Raw genomic sequence first — 22,724 nt, 5'->3', positions numbered from 1 at the left:
AGGAAATATAATTGTATGTTTGCTCACTAGTCTTGAAATGCGATAACCCAATGAATATGCTGTTGTATTGGGTTAAGATAGTTAGCAATATTCACTAGATTATACTGAGTTGGCTGCTCTGTAAGCTTTGACTAGTTATGTTAGTATCTAAATACACTGTTAGCGAAGACTCTATTTGTCCATAATACTTTGCATATACACATAGCAGAGTGAGTATCAGCGGTGTCGGTGCTGGCTCTCCTGGGATCACATACCATTGCAGAGGAAGTGAGAGCAGTAGCTCTCACTTCTAACGAATGTATGTCAGTGCTGATTTGCATCAGGGGGTGCAACTGGGGGGTGTAGAATAGTAGTCCACTTGGAAGACAGAGACATATCATAGGGAGACTGATGAAGCCATAGCCATTAGTCATAGAATATGGCAGTATTTAGCAGCAGAAGTAATATATAGAGATTTCAACCCCTTGTGACATCATAATGTAATTAAAAACTTCAAAAAACTGACCATCACATCCAAACATAGACTAAGTTTGAACAGGTGCTGAACGTAGAGTCACCAACTTGTATACAGTCAAATAAATAAAGCAGCACTCTGTAGCGCCATAGCATGCAAACATGAAACATGAAAATTGAATTGCATTACTGCACTAGAAATATGAAAAAACGAGAAAGTTTAGCTCATAAATTGGCCAATCCATGTGTACCTTGTAGCCACGTTAAGGCATTTCTCAAATACAAGGTCCTAGCAATGCCTTTTCCTCTCTGAGAATAAAGTCTTCATCTGAATAAGAACCTAAAGGCAGTCCTCTCTTTGACTCAAAATCTCGCTCTATGGAGGGGTAGTGGACCTGTTCACACTTAGTCTATGTTTGGATGTGACGGTCAGTTTTTTGAAGTTTGTATTCATTAGCCTTCTGACTGAGCACTCCTCCTTTAAGCCACAGGTGTCTTTCAATTCTCTACTTCATCCCCACGCACCGCCTCCCTCATCTCTCATTTCTGCTGAAGACTTTGCCTCTTTCTTTAAACAGAAGATCGATATGATCAGAGAAAGCTTTGGCCCGCAGCTCCCATTGCCCCTCTTAGCTGTTCAACCCTGTTCCTCCAAAACCAGCTTCTCCACCATGGCAGAAGATCAGCTCTCCACCCTCCTGTCAAGATCACACCTCACCACTTGCACGCTTGACCCGCTCCCATCCCACCTCATCCCTAACCTTGCCGCGGTCTTCATCCCAACCTTAACACACCTCTTCAACCTCTCACTCACAACAGGTGTCTTCCTCTCATCCTTCAAACATACCAAGATCACACCCATCCTCTAAAAGCCCGCACTCGACCCATCCTCTGTGTCTAGCTATCGCCCGATATCTCTTCTCCCTTATCCCTCAAAACTACTGGAACAACATGTCTATCTTGAGCTGTCCTCCCACCTCTCCTCCCTCTTTGACCAGTTACAATCTGACTTCCAACCCCATCACTCAACCGAAACTGCCCTAACTAAAGTCACCAATGACCTACTAACTGCCAAGAGCAAGCAAAACTACTCTGTCCTCCTTCTCCTGGACCTGTCTTCTGCCTTGGACCACTCCCTTCTCCTACAGATCCTCTCATCTCTTGGCATCACAGACTTGGCCCTATCCTGGATATCGTCATATCTGACAGACCGAACATTCAGTGTCTCCCTCCCCCACACCACCTCCTCACTCCGCCCCTTGTCCGTCGGTGTTCCTCAAGGCTCTGTTCTAGGACCCCTACTCTTCTCCATCTACACCTTCGGCCTAGGACAGCTGATAGAATCCCACAGTATGCAGTATCATCTCTACGCCGATGACACGCAGATCTACCTATCCGGACCTGACCTCACCTCCTTACCAAAATCCCACACTGTCTGTCTGCTATCTCGGCCTTCTTTTCTGATCTCTTTCTAAAACTGAACATGGACAAAACAGAATTCATCATCTTTCCCCCATCTCACTCTACCCCTCCACCAGACCTATCTATCAATGTCAATGGCTGATCACTTTCCCCAGTCCCATACGCCCGGTGCCTTGGGGTGATCCTCGACTCTGCCCTCTCTTTCAAGCCACATATCCAAGCCCTTGCCTCCTCCTGCCATCTCAAACTCAAAAATATCTCCCGGATCCGCCCCTTTCTTGACCGCGACACCACAAAAACACTAGTGCATGCCCTTATCATCTCTTGCTTTTACTACTGCAACCTTTTACTCTCTGGCCTCCTCTCTAGCACCCTGGCTCCACTTCAATCCATCCTACACTCTGCTGCCCGACTAATCTATCTGTCTCCCCGCTATTCCCCAGCCTTTCCCCTATGCCAAGCCCTTCACTGGCTGTCTATCACCCAAAGACTCCAGTTCAAAACCCTTACAGTGACATACAAAGCCATCCACAACCTGTCTCCTCCATACATCTGTGACATGGTCTCCCGGTATTTACCTACACGCAACATCTGATCCTCTCAAGACCTCCTTCTCTACTCCTCTCTCGTCTCTTCTTCCCACAACCACATCCAAGACTTCTCCCGTGCTTCCCCCATACTCTGGAACTCTCTACCACAACACATCAGACTCTTGCCTACCATAGAAACCTTCAAAAAGAACTTGAAGACTCACCTCTTCGGACAAGCCTACAGCCTGCAGTGATGCTCAACCTACTGAACCACTGCACAACCAGCTCTACCCTCTCCTAGTGTATCCTCACCCATCCCCAGCAGACTGTGAGCCCTTGCCGGCAGGGTCCTCCCTCCTTATGTACCTGTGTGCCTTATTTTTTGCTCATGTTTAGCTGTATTTGTCTATATTTGCCCCCTTTTCACATGTAAAGTGCCATGGAATAAATGGCGCTATGAAAATTTACAATAATAATAATAATAATATGTTTGGGTTGTCTTCTTTCCATATTTTTATGTTATCAGCTGATTCTTCTTTATCATTTATCACTTGTATCTACTTTATGATGGCATTGGCTTGAAAAGTGCATCATTAGAAAAGCATTCAATGATCCGCTATTCAATCCACATGACCGTGTCAGGTGTTTTTGTGTTTTGATGTTTCTAAAGGGGAGGGGGGCCAATATCAATTTTTGCCTCAAGCAGCAGATAAGCTAGAGGCGGGCCTGATCAGGAGCCATTATCTAGCCTTGCTTTTGGGGGAATACTTTATTTGTTAATTTTTGATTTAAAATACATAAAATGTAACCACTTTGATGACAAAACCAAGTATTCTGTGGAAAATTAGCAAATTGGCAATGTGACCATTAAGTAATACTAATGTAATGTGTACCTACGTTACCAATAAAATATTCATAAACCGTAAACAGGTTTATTATATTACTGTTCATAAATAGATAAACAAATCACGTCATACTCCCTGTGTAGCATGCCACAGGAAAGCAACTGAAATGCTACCTTGTAATGCAAAGGTTCCTCCAATCAAATTATGTACAAAAATAAACATTGGAGCGGAAAATATGTATATACATAGTATTTGGTTCCTTCCAAAAACTCGAAAGTTGTTCCTGGCTGAGTTCATGTATCAGAAAATGTCAAAGTCAGAGGCCTGGCGACTCCTTTATCTTGACTTTGCCAGGTGGCAAATGTGTATTGTAGACTTAACATGCTGAGAGGTATGAGCAGATCTGTGGAAATCAGAAGAGACAGAACAGATTTACTTGTCTTGTAGTTCCTTTGCTCTTGAATATTGAGAATAGTTTGTTACCTCGGTCTGTTTTGTCTTCTATATTTATGTGTCAGTCTAGCTCATTCACTAACTATCATAGTCTAGCAACTGGAAATGATACAATGGTTTCCATTCTCACATTGAAAGGGAAAATGTACGGGCAACGGGGTAATGCTAGAAAAGATATCATGACCATATGTATATATATATATATATATATATATATATATATAAGAAAGGAAATTATGGAAATCACAGGACGGATAGGCATGTTAATGATATGCAAGTGATGAAAACATTGAATCAAAATTTTCATAATATCTCTATTTATTTAGTATCAAGTATGAGCGCCATGTGCAGAAATACACGCCCTTAAACAACTTGGCATGCTATCAACAAGTCCATGCCTCCAATTTGTCCTAGTAGCTGTTTTTTTGCATTGCCTAAGTGTGCTACTGTGAGCAGACTGCATGTCATAGACGTGATAGCATGGCTTTTTGTGTGTCTGAACTTGTCTCCTATCAATCATATCTGGAACGTCATTGGTTGGTAATTGCAAAAGGAGCTGCCAGCCGCAAATTTTGATGATTTGCCTGTCAAAGTGCATATAGATAACGTGGCAGAACATTCTCCATACAACCATTACTAACCTTATTGATAGCATACCAAGGTTTGTAAGTGTCTATAAATTCTGTGATTTCCATAATTCTACAACTTTTCCTTATTGGTGTTGCAATTTCAATATTGAGGAGTGTATATATACCGTGTATAGGTATATACTGTGTTTGTATACTTTCACAAGCCACTCTATATACTGACATAGCCAAAAGTTTAGAGACTGATAAAAAGTTTGGTTTCCACAAAGTGTGAACTCTATAAATGCTGAGTCTTTGCATTAACTTGATGTATTGCTCAATAAAAGTTTAACATTGAGGTAAAAAAATTCTTATGGTTCAGTAACATGCGAATATGAATATATGTACATAGAAATTTGTGTCTATATTCTCTGAGGTCACAGCTTTAATGAGCATGCCCAGGAAGCTGGGTGTCAGCACGTAGACGTGGGATTCCCTCAGCAATTAGCATGGCGTCAGGATAGTCCAGCCCATCTATCACACTGCGTTGGGCATGACTACTGTCCAAAGGACCATGACTGAAACCATGTGTAGCGCCAACCATATGTATGAAAGCTAGGGTCTGGTAGCCAATTAGGTAAAGATTAGAAGTGTTTCTTTTACTTCTATACTGGGACGTTTAGCTTCAGAGCAACATTAGTGATCCACTTTACATGACCTGTAAGACTTTGGGGGCAGTTTTGTATGGATAATGACGTGACACGTTCCCTTTCACATTCATGTGGTTTTTCTGCGGTATATGTACCATTTAGTAGTTAAAGAAAGGCAAAGTTGCTGAATAATTTCTGGGTTACGTTTTTGATCATGGTCAGTTGAGGGAACATGGACAATAATGAAACAGAGAGGGCATTGGGCTTTGTGCACACAACGTCATTTTCTGGCTGTCAAACATGTCTGCTTTTCCAGCAAAAGACGCTTCAGGAATTGCTCCTTTTCCCTGGCGTTTTGAAGAGCAGCAACATCTTATTTTAGCATTTTTTGGTTGTTTCCTCATTGTTTTTTTCCACTAGCAGTTGGTGTTTTTTGCAGCATTATTTTCAGCATTTTCAGGGCGTCATTTTATCTGACATATTTTTTTAAAATCATTAAACACAGAAGAAAATGTCAGCATTTTTGAAGCTCAAAAGGAGGCCTCAGCTTCTTCTAAGCATCTTTTTAACCTTCCCTTTGACTTCCATTGTAAAGTATTGAGCTTCTTTACAGCGGAATATGCCGGATGAATATAAGTTAGTTCTTTTATATGCTTGTAATCTTTGAAATCAAGAACATGTGAACAACATGTCATTTTCCCACACAAACTAATAGGAGTATTCTTTTCATCGATTTGTTAGCGCTTTATCTACCATTTATTGAGCAGACCTGCTCAAAACACGGTGGTAAAAGGCCAGTGTGAACATACTCTTAGGACAAACAGAAAATGCCATAAGGTCGTTACTGGGATTTGCCAGCAATGTTCTGGAATCTCCCTTACAGTACCACATACACTTAGAATGGATCACAATCACTGTATAACTAATGTGTAGTAAGAATAGGTCATTCTGTACAGATCTCGGGTATAGCATTCCAGGCACAGCGCTGTGGGATTTTATTGTAATATGTATTGGAATTCATTGTACTGGGAATCATTTTTCTACATTCCTTCCTAACATTACAAAGTGAACTAATCTCAGTGCCGGCATGAAAGGTGCTGACAGGTTATAAACCAGGCTGATTTCTGTGCACCCCACTAGGTGGGAAGACCTTCAGAGATGCTCTTAGCAGATGTCCTTGATTTATTCATCTGCAGAGTCGAGTATTTCTGTGATTTGTGTGTTTTCACGAGCACCTTATTCACAAACTTCAGGTCTGTAGATGCTACTTGTGAGAAACAGGAAAAAAAGACTATTAATGCCTAAACGGGATTAGGTCCGTGTGTGCTTTATACTCCTGAGATAAATTATGTCAGAGCCATTCTTCATTCAGGAAAAGTTTCGTAACGCCGTTAGATGCTTCCGAACATTCACAAATTACCTGCTCATGTATGCAGAACACAATTGTGCAATATTTCTAAACACTTTCACAAATACAATCCCAATGACCCAAGGAATAGCTAAATACTGATGGTTTAAAAACAACAGTATCACTGTGCTTGATTGGCCAGCAAACTCTCCTGACCTTAACCCCAGATAGAATCTATGGGGTATTGTCAAGAGGAAGACAAGAGACACCAGACCCAACAATGCAGATGAACTGAAGGCTGCTATCAAAGCAACCTGGGCTTCCATAACACCTCAGCAGTGCCACAGGCTGATCGCCTCCATGCCACGCCGCATTGATGCTGTAATTAATGCAAAAGGAGCCCCGACCAAGTATTGAGTGCATTTACTGAACATACATTTCCGTAGGCCAACATTTCGGATGTTAAAATCATTTTTTCAAGCTGGTGTTATAAAGTATTCTAATTTACTGAGATAATGACTTTTGGGTTTTCATTGGCTGTAAGCCATAATTCTCAACATTAACAGAAATAAACACTTGAAATAGATCACTGTTTGTAATGACTCTGTGTAATATATCAGTTTCACTTTTTGTATTGAAGAACTGAAATAAATTAACTTTTTGATGATATGCTAATTTTGTGAGATGCACCTGTACAATCTGGTGAAAATACACGCTGTACACATCACATCCTTTTGTAAAAGGGGAAAAAAATCAGTAGGACTGCCATCTGTGCACTACAGGGCACTGCTTTTTAGGGGCTCATTCTAACAAGAGGCCCACCCTGAAGTCATGCCACCTGGCTGGCACAATTTGCTTTGAATTTAGATGATGTCCACCTTTAGGACATTACTTTTTTACTATTACTAGTTTTGCAGTTGGGTTTCCTTAATATTTTGGGTCATTTTGCTTTTATAAGCTCTTTGCTTCCATCATTAATCAGCTGGGAGGAGCTCAGAAAAGAATAGATAAGAGTAACCTCACCAGTGTTTACGGTTTGCCTCAGTTACACCATTTTTCTGCCAGCAAGAGACTAAAGGCAACAAATGGTACAAAATGTATAATAAAACACAATTCACCAAAAATATTATTAGGCTCATTTACATGCAGATAAGTAAGAAAAAAAGGTTGTCCCCAAATATGGACAACCCCTTTAACAGATAAACCGTGCATAATAAACTGAAACGGCACTATCCATATCATTTGTCTTTTGTTCTCCCTTTCTCCAGTGATCCATAAAATATGGGCCCACAGATACCAAATCAATCGGTCATTGTGTGTAGAATACGGCATAGTGTTGGGATTATGTTATCACTCTAGGTGTCCACCAACAGCATACAGTGGGTCCTAAGATGGAGAACAGGAAGAGAGCTCTGACAGTTTTTCTGCTTGAGGTCCAAATATTTCTGATGGCAACTCTGAAAGTGAAAGCCCCTCCAAAGTACATTATAAAGTATATAAACACCAGATATTTTATAACCAAAATATTAGCATTATTAATTTTATCTACTAAAATATCAAATCTTTCCTGCACTAGGGTATCATTTCGTTATCATGTAGCGCCCTGTAAAATGTTGGGTAGCTTATGCAACTCTCCAGTATATCAGCCCTTCTGTCAAATTCCGCACTTGTTAGACTTCCAGTCCGGGCCTCTGCATCGCCTACTCATTGGCTTGGAAGTTCATCGAGTGCTTTAATTACATTTTCCCCTTTTGGTTTTTGTCAAGCCTCATAAAAACTAAACTTGGCCATTATAAACTGTAACTGGAAATAATGGGAAAAGGCATTTTTTTCTATGTCAAATACGACTTCTTCAGCAGTTGTAAAATATATGATTCTGTTCCTTACATGGCTCAGAACGCTTAAGATAAAAGAACGCGGCACACTTTGATACTGTACAGATAGATACTTGAACCGTCTCAATGTCACATGCTTACAATATATCATGAGAATTACTTTGAATGTCAACAGGGCTCATGTTAATATTTATCATGCATCTTTTTACCAAATCCTTGCTGGAGCCTAATATATTTGTAAAGAGACATTACTAATCTGGATTTACATCATCTTGGAAATAGTGTATTGAGAAATTCATTTCAACGTTATCTTGCAAGTCCTAGAATGTTATTATTCAGCAGAATTAAAGAGTACATGGCATTCTAGTCTGGAAATATAATATCTAAGATGTGAGATCCTATGGAGTTACCAAGGCTGCTGCAGAGGTCCAAGGGGCCTCTTCTGTGCTTCCATATGACTCCCACCCAACAAGGAGACAAATAGAGGTTTTTACTCGGACTTCAGCAGCCATTGGACTCTGTATGTACAGCGGCATTCTACTCTACATGCATTTATTCATATCAGCCTATCTATTGCATTTAAAGCAACTGACTGTTAGGATGGGTATATAACTGTGTATTCAGTCTTTATTGACTGATAGACCTCTCCATGACCATGCACAAAGAATGGTCAGTCTAAGGAACCAGGGCGAATGCGAGCTGAAACTGCTGGGGACTTGCCTCTTTGACTTGTCATCCTACTTGTATCATACCCTGCCACAATTCAAAGTAGTTTTATGAAACACCGCAGTATTTTAGAATGAAATATATTGCAAAATGGAGCTCTGAATCACGGTGCCCTTGGTTCCGGCAGCTGTTATGGCTCACCTGGTGAAGGTTTATTTACAGCAGAGCTGCAAAGTGTGCAAACAGCATCTTGAGATGGTTGGGCAAATGACACATGGTAGTAGCAAAATTGAGTAAGCAATTGGGCACCTTTTGATAGCAGAGTTGGATTTGGGGTTAGCACTCAGGACCACTAGAGCTGAGTAGACAATTAGGGCCCTTGTAGTAGCAGGGCATGATGTGTGGATAGCAGTCAGGGACATTAAAGTTGAGTAAACAATCAGGCAACTTGCAGATAGCGCTCAGAAACATGAGATCTGAGTAGACAATCATCTTGTTGTAGCAGAGCTGGATGTGCAGGAACCCAGGAACTACAGTGCTGAGAATCAGGCACCTTGTAGTAGGAGAGCTGGGTGTGTGCATAGCACTCAGGAACAGCAGAGTTGAGTAGTCAATCAGGCACCTTGTAGTAGGAGAGATGGATGTGTGGATAGTACTCAGGAACAGCTGAGCTGAGTACATAATTAGGCACCTGGTTGAAGCAAAGCAAAGTAGGATGTGTGGCTATCCTATTGGAAAACATATGCTAGCAGTGTGAGCTTACTACCTCACTGCTCAGGCAACACACAGCCACCTAAGCCAGCCATAAAAGACCTTTAATGATGACATCACGGATGTGGTCTGGGCTACCATAATTACCAAAGACATAGTAGCACAGAGGGAGGCAGTCATCAGGGAAGGAGGCAGCAGAGCTCAGTGCCAGAACTGGGACAGGTAAGTAACAGCAACATAGATCAGCTGACAGGTTTCCTTTAATAGTGTCTTGTTACACAATGTGAAACTAATAGAACTACCACTCTACTTAATCTCTATATGATTTAGGGAAATGGCCAAAGGTTCTGGTGATTGATGGGTGCTACGTCTCCAGATGCGGAGGTGAGATGCTCTGGATAGCTCTTTTAAGATTTTTGCAGAGCATTTTTAGTTGACTGAAAATCAAAACTACTTTTAGTATTAATTTTCCTGTACTTTAATAAATACCAAAAGACAAATAAAATGTAAAGTTAATGAAAACAATATAATGTGGGAAGACGCATATTTTATTAATTTACAAGTTTAATAGAAATGACAAAGAATGTCAGTAGAATTTCCTTCCAGTTATGTAAAAATTAACATCCAAAAATTATCATCCAACTAGATGGTGGCCCGATTCTAACGCATCGGGTATTCTAGAATATGTATGTAGTTTATTTATGAATATTTTAGAATAATACAATGAATACACAGAATTCAGCCGGGCGCGACCAATTAGCAAAGCGTGGTTCAAATCCCGGCCAATTCGCGGCCAGAGTGTGCCTGTCGCTGATTGTTCGCGGCTGGCCATGTAGTATATAGCACAGCCATGTAGTATATAGCAGCCCACATAGCATACAACACAGCTATATAGTATATAACACTGCCCACGTAGTATATAACACAGCCGACGCAGTATATAGCAATGTGGGCACCATATCCCTGTTAAAAAAAATAATTAAAATAAAAAATAGTTATATACTCACCCTCCGACGGCCCCCCGGATCCATCCCAGGCCTTTCCTGCTCCTCGCATGCTGCTCCATTCCCAAGCGGCAATAACACATGATGATGTAGCGGTCTCGCGAGACCGCTACGTCATCTCCGGTCATTGCCGCAATGCATTATTGCGACCGGAGCGGCGCGCAAGGAGCAAGGGTGAGTATATAATGATTTTTTTATTTTTTTTATTTTTTTTAACATTATATGTTTTTACTATTGATGCTGCATAGGCAACATCAATAGTAAAAAGTTAGTAACACAGAGGGTTAATGGCAGCGTTAATGGACTGCCTTACACCGCGTTATGCCGCCGTGTAAGGCAGTCCTTTTAACGCTATGTGGGCGCTGACTGGGGGGGGAGTATGGAGGGGGCACTGACTGCAGGGGAGTAGGGAGCGGCCATTTCGCGGCCGGACTGTGCCCGTCGCTGATTGCTCGTGGCCAGCTGGCCGCGACCAATCAGCGACGTGGGATTTCCGTGACAGACAGACAGAAAGATGGAAGTGACCCTTAGACAATTATATAGTAGACTAGATGGTGGCCCGATTCTAACGCATCGGGTATTCTAGAATATGTATGTATGTATATATATAGCAGCCACATAGTATATAGCACAGGCCATGTAGTATATAGGAGCCACATAGTATATAGCATAGGCCACGTAGTATATAGGAGCCACGTAGTATATAGCAGCCACGCAGTATATAACACAGCCATGTAGTTTATAACACAGCCCACGTAATGTATAGCACAGGCCACGCAGTATATAACACAGGCCACACAGTATATAACACAGCCCACGCAGTATATAACACAGCCCACGCAGTATATAACACAGCCCACGCAGTATATAACACTGCCCACATAGTATATAACAGCCCATGTAGTATATAACACAGCCCACCCAGTATATAACTCTGCCCACGTAGTATATAGCAGCCACGCAGTATATAACACAGCCCACGTAGTATATAGCAGTGTGGGCACCATATCCCTGTTAAAAAAAATAATTAAAATAAAAAATAGTTATATACTCACCCTCCATCGTCCAGCGAAGCTGTCCCGATGCGCGAGCGGTTGCCGCCAGCTTCCGTTCTCAGAGATGCATTACGAAATTACCCAGATGACTTAGTGGTCTCGCGAGACCGCTAAGTCATCTGGGTAATTTTGCAATGCATCTCTGGGAACGGAAGCTGGCGGCAGCCACGCGCGCATCTGCGGACAACGGAAGGTGAGAATAGCAGGTTTTTTGTTTTTTTATTATTTTTAACATTAGATTTTTTTACTATTGATGCTGCATAGGCAGCATCAATAGTAAAAAGTTGGTCACACAGGGTTAATAGCAGCGTTAACCGCGGCATAACGCGGTCCGTTACCGCTGGCATTAACCCTGTGTGAGCATTGACCGGAGGGGAGTATGGAGCGGGCGCCGGGCACTGACTGGACGGAAGTAGAGAGGGACTAATTCTCGGCTGGGCTGTGCGACGCGGGACAGACAGACAGATGGAAATGGACCTTAGACAATTATATATATATATACAGGTTTTTTCTAGTTTAAGGTTTATTTCTGAGATTACGCTGACAAACAATTTACAGCATGTCTTCTGCTGACAATCTGTTTGCCTGGCTTCATCGGTGTATGGAAGACTGCGGTTGCAAACATTTATGGACTTGTAAATCAGTTTAGTCGTAAAATATGGCGTTTTACCTTACATGGCTTCTGGGATTCTACGCTCATATATCATTTGCTTTAGCTCAGGCTATTATTCTCTGGCTCCTTCAAATTCGTCATTTTTTTAACCTTTATATTAGTTACTAAATAATGTATTAATTTTGTCACCTAATGAGCAATTATAAACTAATGCAGTAGACTTTAGTTTCTTGGATCATGTGCATGGATCTTGTACAGTTGACAATTGATCCCCTACTAATCCATACTATATGTGTTACTGTATAGTGCCTTCACATAGCACCGTATTACAGAGGTAACAGTAATGCATCCAGTGGGGAATATCTCTGTAGTATAGCTTACGATGGGGCCATATGCAGCAGGAAAAACCTCCATATGTTGTATGTGAAATTGAAAGCATATGGAGCTGCAGGATGACTGCAGACTTCTATGGGTGCCATATTACGGCTCCATAAAACTTGGAACTCGCTCACGTGACACTATGTTATTTCTAGTTACAAAAACCTTATAGCTTAAAGGGGTATCCCAATATGAAGTAGGTGTAATAATACTAATATTAGCAAATATCTCCAATTAGAAATGTAGTATAGTTTTTCTGATTTGCTATGTCTCTTTCCTCATGTGCAGGCATTGCAGGACCTTAGGTATCCATGGTTACAACCACTGATATTGAGACAGTTGGATGCTAGTGGTCATAACCATGGATACCTAACGTCATGCAGTGCCTGCACATAAGGAAAGAGACATAGTGAATCAGAAAAACTATACTACATTTCTAATTGGAGATATTTGCTAATATCATTATTACATCTACTATATATTGGGATAGGATCTTGGAGACAGGAATACCCCTTTAACTTATTGTTTAGTGTCAAATACAACTTAAAGCCCCCATACACATTAGAGTAATGTCTGGCTAAGCTGTCAGTACCATCAGGTTAGGGCAACACTGTATTGTGTATGGGGGCACTGGCCGACCGATCCTCGGGGGAAACGTCAATCAGATGTGTCTGCCAATGGCTCTGTTCTCCCAGAGATAAGCCGATGGCAGAGACCTGTGTCCGTGGCTTTCTCATACAGAGCACAGAAGTGCTTGGCTAGCGATCTCTCCTCTCTATGGAAGCGATGGCTGCCAGATGAACGATTGGTCGAAGCATCGTTCAGCCAACAGCCATCTAATGGGTATGGACGGCTTTAGGCGAGATTTCCACTTGTGTCAGAGCCTCTGTTAGGAGACTACATCACCAGTCCTGCCATTTTCATCAATAGGCATTGATCACAGCCCTCTTGATGAGGGGACATGTTGGAGGCATACACACTTGACTCATTAACCACACCTGAAAAGTGATGTGACCTCTATGTTCCTCAACATACCTGTGACTCCTTTTGACATCACACCCTCATTACGCCCTTGTCCCACCTCAGCCGCTGCCATTTTGTCATAGCTGGACAAAACTAGCATGAAAATGTCAAAAGTCGCCAAATTTTTACTCAACTTTGAGCTGCTCAAAAATTTTGCAACTTATCAGCGTTTCACTCCCAATTTCTGGCAAAAACTCTTTGATGAATTGGGACCACAGCAATGTGAGCACAAGCACTCTGAATGTTCATTTGGTGCTTGCTACATCCATTAATGTTTTCCTTCATTTTTCTCTATACTCTGCTGTCTTTGTCTTGCAGTTCTTCATTCAGGCAATTTATACAAGAAGTCTCAATTATATCTCATTAATGTTTGGGATCTGCCCACTTTTAAATTACATTTATGGTATAGAGAATAATGAAAATGGAACATCTTCAGTAATAGGCTCCAAATCCAGTTGTCAGACTGAAGCATAGAACCATAGAACATTAGAGTTGGAAGAGACCTCCGGGGTCATCGTGTCCAACCCCCTGCTCAGTGCAGGATTCACTAAAACATCTCAGACAGATGTCTGTCCAGCCTGTGTTTGAAGACTTCCATTGAAGGAGACCTCACCACCTCTCGTGGCAGCCTGCTCCACTCATTGATCACCCTCACTGTCAAAAAGTTTTTTCTAATATCTAATCTGTATCTTCTCCCTTTCATTTTCCTACCATTGCTTCTCGTCTTTCCATGTGCAAATGAGAATAAAGATGATCCCTCTACACTGTCACATCCCTTCAGATATTTGTAGACAGCTATTAAGTTCTTTTTTGCAAGCTAAACATTTCCAGAGCCTTTAGGCCATGTTCACACTTTGCGGTTTTTACCGCGGATCCGCGGCGATTTTGATGCTGCGGGTCCGCAGCAGTTTCCTTAGCGTTTACATTAACTTGTAAACCCTATGGAAACCGCAAACCGCTGTGCACATGCTGCGGGAAAAACCGCGCAGAAACGCAGCGGTTTAAAACCCGCAGCATGTCACTTCTTTGTGCAGAATCGATGCGATTCTGCACCCATAGAAATGCATTGAACCGCTTACTTCCCACATGGGGCTGTGCCCACGTTGCGGGAAGTAAGCGGCTAATGTGCGGGTGGTACCTGGGGTGGAGGAGAGGAGACTCTCCTCCAGGCCCTGGGAACTATAGTGTAAAAAAAAAGAATTAAAATAAAAAATGATGTTATACTCACCTCTCAGTGCTGCCCGCGGCCGTCCGGTCTTCGGTTTGCTGTGCGAGCAGGACCTGTGGTGACGTCGCGGTCACATGACCGTGATGACGCCCGGGTCACATGACCGTGACGTCACGAAGGTCCTTCTCGGCACAGCATCTTTGGAACCGGACCGCCGGGTGCAGCGCCGAGGAGATCCGGACATCGGAGGGTGAGTATAACCAATTTTTATTATTTTTATCATTACTATTGATGCTGCATATTGCTGCATATGCAGCATCAATAGTACAGGAGTAATCCCGCAGCGGAAACCGCGGAAAAAACCGCGATAAATATGCAGGGATAACCGCAGCGGTTTTGCCCTGCAGATTTATCAATTCCGCTGCGGGATAAACCTGCAGAGCACACCGCAAAGTGTGAACATGGCCTTAACCGTTCCTCGTAGGACATAGTTTGCAGTCCGCTCACCATTCTGGTCGCTCTTCTCTGAACTTGCTCCAGTTTTTCAATGTCTTTTTTAAAATGTGGTGCCCAGAACTGGACACAGTATTCCAGATGAGGCCTGATCAAGGAGGAATAGAGGGGGATAATTACTTCACGTGATCTAGACTCTATGCTTCGCTTTATACATCCTAGATATGTGTTTGCCTTTTTTGCTGCTGCATCACACTGTTGACTCATGTGCAGTCTGTGATCTATTAGTATACTCAAGTCTATTTCACACATGCTGTTGCTTAGTTCTGTTCCTCCCATTAGATGTTATTTTTGTTTTTCTTGCCCACATGTAGAATCTTGCATTTCTCCCAGGTAAATACCATTCTATTAGTCGCTGTCCATTGTTCAAACTTATCTAGATTCTTCTGAATCCTTTCTCTGTCTTCTCTAGTGTTAGCTATCGCTCCTTCAGTTCCCTTATCTAGATCATTTATAAAAATGTTGAACAACACTGGGGCCAGGACAGAGTCTTGTGGTACCCCACTTGAAACACTCTTCCAATTGGATGTGCAGCCATTTATTACCACTCTTTGAGAACCACCACTGAGCCAGTTATGAATCCACCTTTTTCAATAAGGATAGTATGAGATACTATATATTCATACTGTATATTCATCATAATTTACAAATAGTTTAAGAGAGATATTATTACCTTTCTTTTTTGTCATTAGATTTTAACCAGTCCCCTTTACAACATCTTTTCAACATCTTATATTTTGATTACACCCTTTTTTTTGTAATATCTCAGGCAGACCACCACTGCACCATAGCTTTGTTCTCTTATGCTGCCCATTCGCATTATACAAAAGTGGTCCAAAGCCACCAGGACCAGTTGGCCAGGTAACCAGATGATGGGTATGGGGCCCACCTCCTAAGAGTTTGTTCCCAGAGAAGATAAGCTGCTGCTTGAGTTGTCTGCCAGTGACTTTCCCTCCTCTATCTATTGAAAACATTTGAATCTTAAGGTACCTTCACACGAAACGACTTTACAACGAGAACGACAACGATCCGTGACGTTGCAGCGTCCTGGCTAGCGATATCGTTGTGTTTGACACGCAGCAGCGATCTGGATCCTGCTGTGATATCGCTGGTCGTTGAATAAAGTTCAGAACTTTATTTGGTCATCCGATCGCCGTGTATCGTCAGGTTTGACACCAAAAGCAACGATACCAGCGATGTTTTACACTGGTAACCAGGATAAATATCGGGTTACTAAGCGCAGGGCCGCGCTTAGTAACCCGATGTTTACCCTGGTTACCAGCGTAAAAGTAAAAAAAACAAACAGTACATACTCACCTGCGCGTCCCCCGCCGTCCGCTTCCTGCTCTGACTGAGCGCCGTAAAGTGAAAGTAAAAGCACAGCGGTGTCGTCACCGCTCTGCTGTTAGGGCCGGCGCTCACACAGTACAGGAAGCGGACGCCGGGGGACGCGCAGGTGAGCATGTACTGTTTGTTATTTTTACTTTTACGCTGGTAACCAGGGTAAACATCGGGTTACTAAGCGCGGCCCTGCACTTAGCAACCCGATGTTTACCCTGGTTACCCGGGGACCTCGGCATCGTTGGTCGCTGGAGAGCGGTCTGTGTGACAGCTCTCCAGCAACCAAACAGCGACGCTGCAGCGATCGGCATCGTTGTCGCTATCGCTGCAGCGTCGCTTCATGTGAAGGTACCTTTACCTGAATGTTTATGTGTAAAAGGGCGCCAACAGAGATAGCTGTCAACCAAGTCCTTTTGGCGACAGCACTTTTATGCGTATGGGCACAAATTAATAAAGTGAATCTGTCACCAGGATTTTGTTACCTCATCAGAGAGCAGCATGATGTAGGGGCAGAAACCCTGCTTCCAGCATTGTATCACTTACTGGGCTGGCTGCTCTGGTTTTGAAAAAATCACTGATTTATTTGCTGCAGATCTACCAGTTCTCTGAAAGCTGTGCTCTTAATAACCCAGTCCACACCACTGATTGACTTCTTTCTGTGTACACTCTGCATAGGCAGAAAGCTATCAGTCAGTGATGAGGGCTGGATTATACAGAGCTCGTGAATATGGATGACTACATGACAGCAGATTTACTAGCCCTCTAGTGATCTATTGCTGATAAAACTTTCATCAAAACTACAGCAAGCATCCCAGAAGATGAGACATTGCTGGAATCAGGATCTCTGTCTCTACACTGCTCTCAGATTAGGTGGCAAAAACCTGGTGACAGATTCCTTTTAAGCCCTTGACACTTATACTTATTGAATAATCAGATATTCACTGTGGGTGCGTTTACCTTCTGTATAACCCCAAGTAATTGTTTATAGGGTTACAGGTTCATGCATCTGCTTTTTTATCCTTATTATATTGGGGTTCCTCCTATCATTTTTTGTATATTTTTATTGTAATGGGCAACTAATACATTGCTGTGGCCATTTACTAAAGAAATGTCTCCACAATACAGTCCTGGAATGTTAGTTGCTGCCCCAAGCCAATCACATGTGAATATGTGCAGATGTGCCTGACTTTTCGCAGTAATTCAGCAACCTCTGAACCGGAGACAGGCCACCCAGGAGGTGATCTTGACATGGAGAATTATTGGGGAGTAAACGAGATGATCGCTCTAGAGGCTTAGCTACACTTCTACACATAATCTTCATGTTATCTCTCCAGTTCCATTCATGGGGAGACTCCCAAGTTTCATGTCAGTAGCTGTCACAAAGCTCATAAAACAGCTGGCACCAGGATTTACCTCCTCACTGACAGTTTGACAAGAGGAGCACTGTTAGGGATTGCTCAAGATTTGTTCATTTTAGAGTTAAAATAGTTTATTTTCTTGTTTTATTGTTTTACGGTAGATGAAGATGTACTAAAAATGTCTGTTATGGTCTATTGGCGGCATATGCAGATTTATTACTCCTTCACAGCTCATCGTTATTCTAGTCTTACCTATTCAGGGACGACTTTTCTTTCTGAAATATTTTCTAGTCTACTGGAAGAAATACCACCAGACACAATCTAATTGTTAAGAGATCTGCAAGTGTGCCACAAGATTAGCGAGGTCTGCAAAGCCTTAGAGCAGGACAGTATACCACTGGTTTAGGTTGGCGATATTTCAGCATTAATCTCACATTCCTGTAATAATGTCCCGCATCCTGTAATAATCCCCCCCAATCCTGTAATAATGTCCTCCGTTCTAGCCCTCATCCTGTAATAATGTCTTCCATCCTAGTCCCCATCCGGTAATAATGTCCACCATCCTGGGTCCCATCCTTTAATAATGTCCTCCATCCTGTCCCCCATCCGGTAATAATGTCCCCATCCTGTAATAATGTCCTTCTTCCTGGCACTTATCTTGTAGTAATGTCCCCGTTCTGAGTCCTATTCTGAAATAATGTCCTCCAACCTGGCCCTCATTCAGTAATAATGTCTTCCATCCTGGCCCCATGAGGTAATAATGTCCACCATCCTGTAATAGTGTCCTTCTTCCTGGCACTTGTCTTAAGGTAATGTCCCCGTCCTATGCTGTATCCTGTAATAATCCCCCCAATCCTGTAATAGTGTCCTCCGTTCTAGCCCTCATCCTGTAATAATGTCTTCCATCCTAGTCCCCATCCGGTAATAATGTCCACCATCCTGGGTCCCATCCTTTAATAATGTCCTCCATCCTGTCCCCCATCCGTTAATAATGTCCCCATCCTGTAATAATGTCCTTCTTCCTGGCACTTATCTTGTAATAATGTCCCCGTTCTGAGTCCTATGCTGAAATAATGTCCTCCAACCTGGCCCTCATCCAGTAATAATGTCTTCCATCCTGGCCCCATGAGGTAATAATGTCCCCCATCCTGTAATAGTGTCCTTCTTCCTGGCACTTATCTTAAGGTAATGTCCCCGTCCTATGCTGTATCCTGTAATAATCCCCCCAATCCTGTAATAATGTCCTCCGTTCTAGCCCTCATCCTGTAATAATGTCTTCCATCCTAGTCCCCATCTGGTAATAATGTCCACCATCCTGGGTCCCATCCTTTAATAATGTCCTCCATCCTGTCCCCCATCCAGGTATAATGTCCCCATCCTGTAATAATGTCCTTCTTCCTGGCACTTATCTTGTAGTAATGTCCCATCCTGAGTCCTATCCTGAAATAATGTCCTCCATCCTGGCCCTCATCCAGTAATAATGTCTTCCATCCTGGCCCCATGAGGTAATAATGTCCTTCTTCCTGGCACTTATCTTAAGGTAATGTCCCAGTTCTGTGCTCTATCCTGTAATAATGCCCCCATCCTGGGCGCTTTTTGTTTAATAATGTCCCCCATCCTGGCCCTTATCCATTTAATGGCCCCCTTCTGGCTCCATGCTGTAATAATGACCCCATCCTTATCTAATAATGTTTTTCACCCTGGCCCCCATCCTGTAATAATGTCCTCCATCCTAGCAGTTATCCTTTAATAGTATCCCTGTCCTGGCCCCATCCTGTAATAATATCTCCCATTCTGACCCTTATCCTTTAATACTGTCCTCCATCCTGTAACTATGGGGGTGGGCGTATCATGGCAGTGACGTCATGTGTCTTTTGTGATGGGCACAGGGACGTCAATCTGCTGGCGTCTGATAGGCCGGCAGCCGCTATAGCTGTTGTGATACAAGAAAGAAGCTGGTGCTTCTCTGCGCTGCAATACTTCTCATCTGAGAATGCACAATCCGCTGTCAGCAGGCCCCCAGTCTCCACAGTCCTGGTCGTGCTTGTACCCTCTCTTCCACCACGATCGTTACGCCCGTGCGACTAACTGGACACATATGAGTATGGATTATGCCTGTTGTAGAGATTATGCCTGTTTTATTGCAAATGATGAATTACTGTACACCAAAATACATTTTCCCACTGTATGCTCACATTTAATTCAATCCCCATTCTCTTTTTTCAAAAGACTCAGATTTTTTACTTTTTTTTACTGAAGGGTGGGGGATTTGGGGGAATCAGAAAGTTATCAATTAACACTCCATTTAATGTTGGGGGCATTCCATATGTACCTGCTACAGAAATATACTGTTCTTGATTAATATTGTATATGATGTTTATTTTCTTCCTTCTTCAGAGCTCCTGTCAACTGAATCATGACCACGAAGCTTAAAAACTCAGCTTTTTTGTGGTCATAAGTCAGCTGTGAGGATGGAAGATAAGATCTACTAGCTTACTGACAAAGTCTCAGTTTACTCATTCTTCCGCCAGCAATAAACAGTGCAACAGGGAGCCTATGGAAGGTAAATGGTGCAACATTTTTAATGACACCAAAATGTAAAAATAGTATTATGCCAACAATACATGCACTTAAGTTAAAAAAAGCCCCCCCCCCCCCAAAGGTGTCCATATCCATTAGTAATGCTATATATGTGTAATGTGTGCAAAAGGCAGGCTGCTATAGGGGTAGAAACAACATTTGTAATAAAATACTGTATATTTTCATATCAGTTTACATTCTTTCTTTTCTTTTTTTTCAGATTCTGACATGAGCATGCGGACACTCAGCACACCAAGTCCTGCACTAATATGCCCCAAAAACCTGCATAGCTTTCAAAATGGAAGAGGATCATCAACTTCATCATCTTCCATCACAGGAGAGACTGTTGCTATAGTCCATTCCCCACCTCCCACAAGACTCACTCATCCACTGATACGCCTTGCCTCGAAGCATCAAAAAGAACAAGCAAACATCGACCGCTTGCCAGATCAATGTATAATTCAGATTTTCTCATATCTACCTACAAACCAACTTTGCCGGTGTGCTCGAGTTTGCCGACGCTGGTATAACCTAGCCTGGGACCCTCGGTTATGGAGGACTATTCGACTGACTGGTGAAACAATAAGCGTGGACAGGGCTTTAAAAGTGTTGACACGTAGACTTTGCCAGGATACCCCCAACGTCTGTCTCATGTTGGAGACGGTAATTGTTAGTGGCTGCAGGCGGCTCACCGATAGAGGACTCTACACTATTGCCCAGTGCTGTCCGGAACTGAGGAGACTCGAAGTTTCCAATTGTTATAACATCTCTAATGAGGCCGTGTTTGATGTGGTCTCATTATGTCCAAACTTGGAGCATCTGGATGTGTCAGGTATTGTACTTCTAAGGGTCTTGCTTCTCCATTTTGTAACTCTTTGCAGGGCTGCCAATAGGAATTTCAGGGCCCCATTCTGGCTCCACCCCAGCTCTGCCTCCACCCCTCAAACCTTCCACTTTCCCACTCCCAATCTTGGAAAAACTCTTCTGCACCACGTTTACATCAATAACTCATTAACAGTTCCCATCAAACATCAGTTCACATATATAGCCAGCACCTCTTGTTTTGGCCAAAAGATTTTTTAAGTAACTACCACAACAAGGTAGACTCTTTTGGTAGTGCCCTAGTCTACTGTAACTTATTAAACAATTCTTACAATATCCAGTACTCTTTTTAGATATATTTTTATTTTTTTTCCTTTAAGGGAATGAGACACATACATTTTTTTAAATGACTAATAATACCATATACAAGAGACAAATACTGTCACACCATGACCCAACCACATATTACCACCATATAGTGACCAAATAACACCACATACAACGGACAAATACCGCCACACCGTGACCAGACCACATATTACCACCACATAGCGACCCAATAATACCACATACAAGGAGCAAATACCACTACACCATGACCAGTCCGCATATTGCCACCACATAGTGACTGAATAATGCCATGTATAAGAAACAAATACCACCACACCATGACCAGACCACATATTACCACCATATAGTTACTGAATAATACCACATACAAGGAACAAATACAGCCACACCATGGCTGGACCACGTGTTGCCACCACATAGTGACCGAATAATACTACATACAAGGCACAAATACTGCCACACCTTGACCAGAACACATATTAAAATCATAGTGATCGAATAATACCACATACCAGGGAAAAATACTGCCACACCATGAGCAGACCACATATTACAGTGCCTTGAGAAAGTATTCGGCCCTTTTGAACTTTTCAAACTTTTCCCACATATCATGCTTCAAACATAAAGATACCAAATGTAAATTTTTGGCGAAGAATCAACAACAAGTGGAACACAGTTGTGAAGTTGAACAAAATTTACTGGTTATTTTACATTTTTGTGGAAATTCAAAAACTGAAAAATGGGGCGTGCAATATTATTCGGCCCCTTTAACTTAATATTTTGTTGCGCCATCTTTTGCTATGATTACAGCTTGGGGCATGTCTCTATCAGTTTTGTACATCGAGAAACTGAAATTCTTGCCCATTCTTCCTTGGCAAACAGCTCGAGCTCAGTAAGGTTTGATGGAGATCATTTGTGAACAGCAGTTTTCAGCTCTTTCCACAGATTCGCGATTGGATTGAGGTCTGGACTTCGACTTGGCCATTATAACACCTGGATACGTTTATTTATGAACCATTCCACTGTAGAGTTTGCTTTA

The 22,724-nt window shown here is 42.4% G+C and overlaps 1 protein-coding gene across 2 annotated transcripts in view; it reads left to right on the top strand.

Moving 5' to 3' along the window:
* FBXL7 (F-box and leucine rich repeat protein 7) overlaps window positions 1–22,724 on the top strand; it is a 372,139-nt gene that overhangs the window by 333,321 nt on the left and 16,094 nt on the right. For both annotated transcript variants that reach the window (XM_077269706.1, XM_077269705.1), the window contains exon 3: window positions 20,733–21,344. In XM_077269706.1, the coding sequence (XP_077125821.1) occupies window positions 20,733–21,344 (612 nt within the window). The remainder of the gene's footprint in view (window positions 1–20,732; window positions 21,345–22,724) is intronic.

This window comes from Ranitomeya variabilis, chromosome 6 (genome assembly GCF_051348905.1).
Source record: "Ranitomeya variabilis isolate aRanVar5 chromosome 6, aRanVar5.hap1, whole genome shotgun sequence".
NCBI lineage: Eukaryota > Metazoa > Chordata > Amphibia > Anura > Dendrobatidae > Ranitomeya > Ranitomeya variabilis.
The sequence above is the reverse complement of the archived record's forward strand: the minus strand, read 5'-3'. Positions and strand labels throughout refer to the sequence as shown.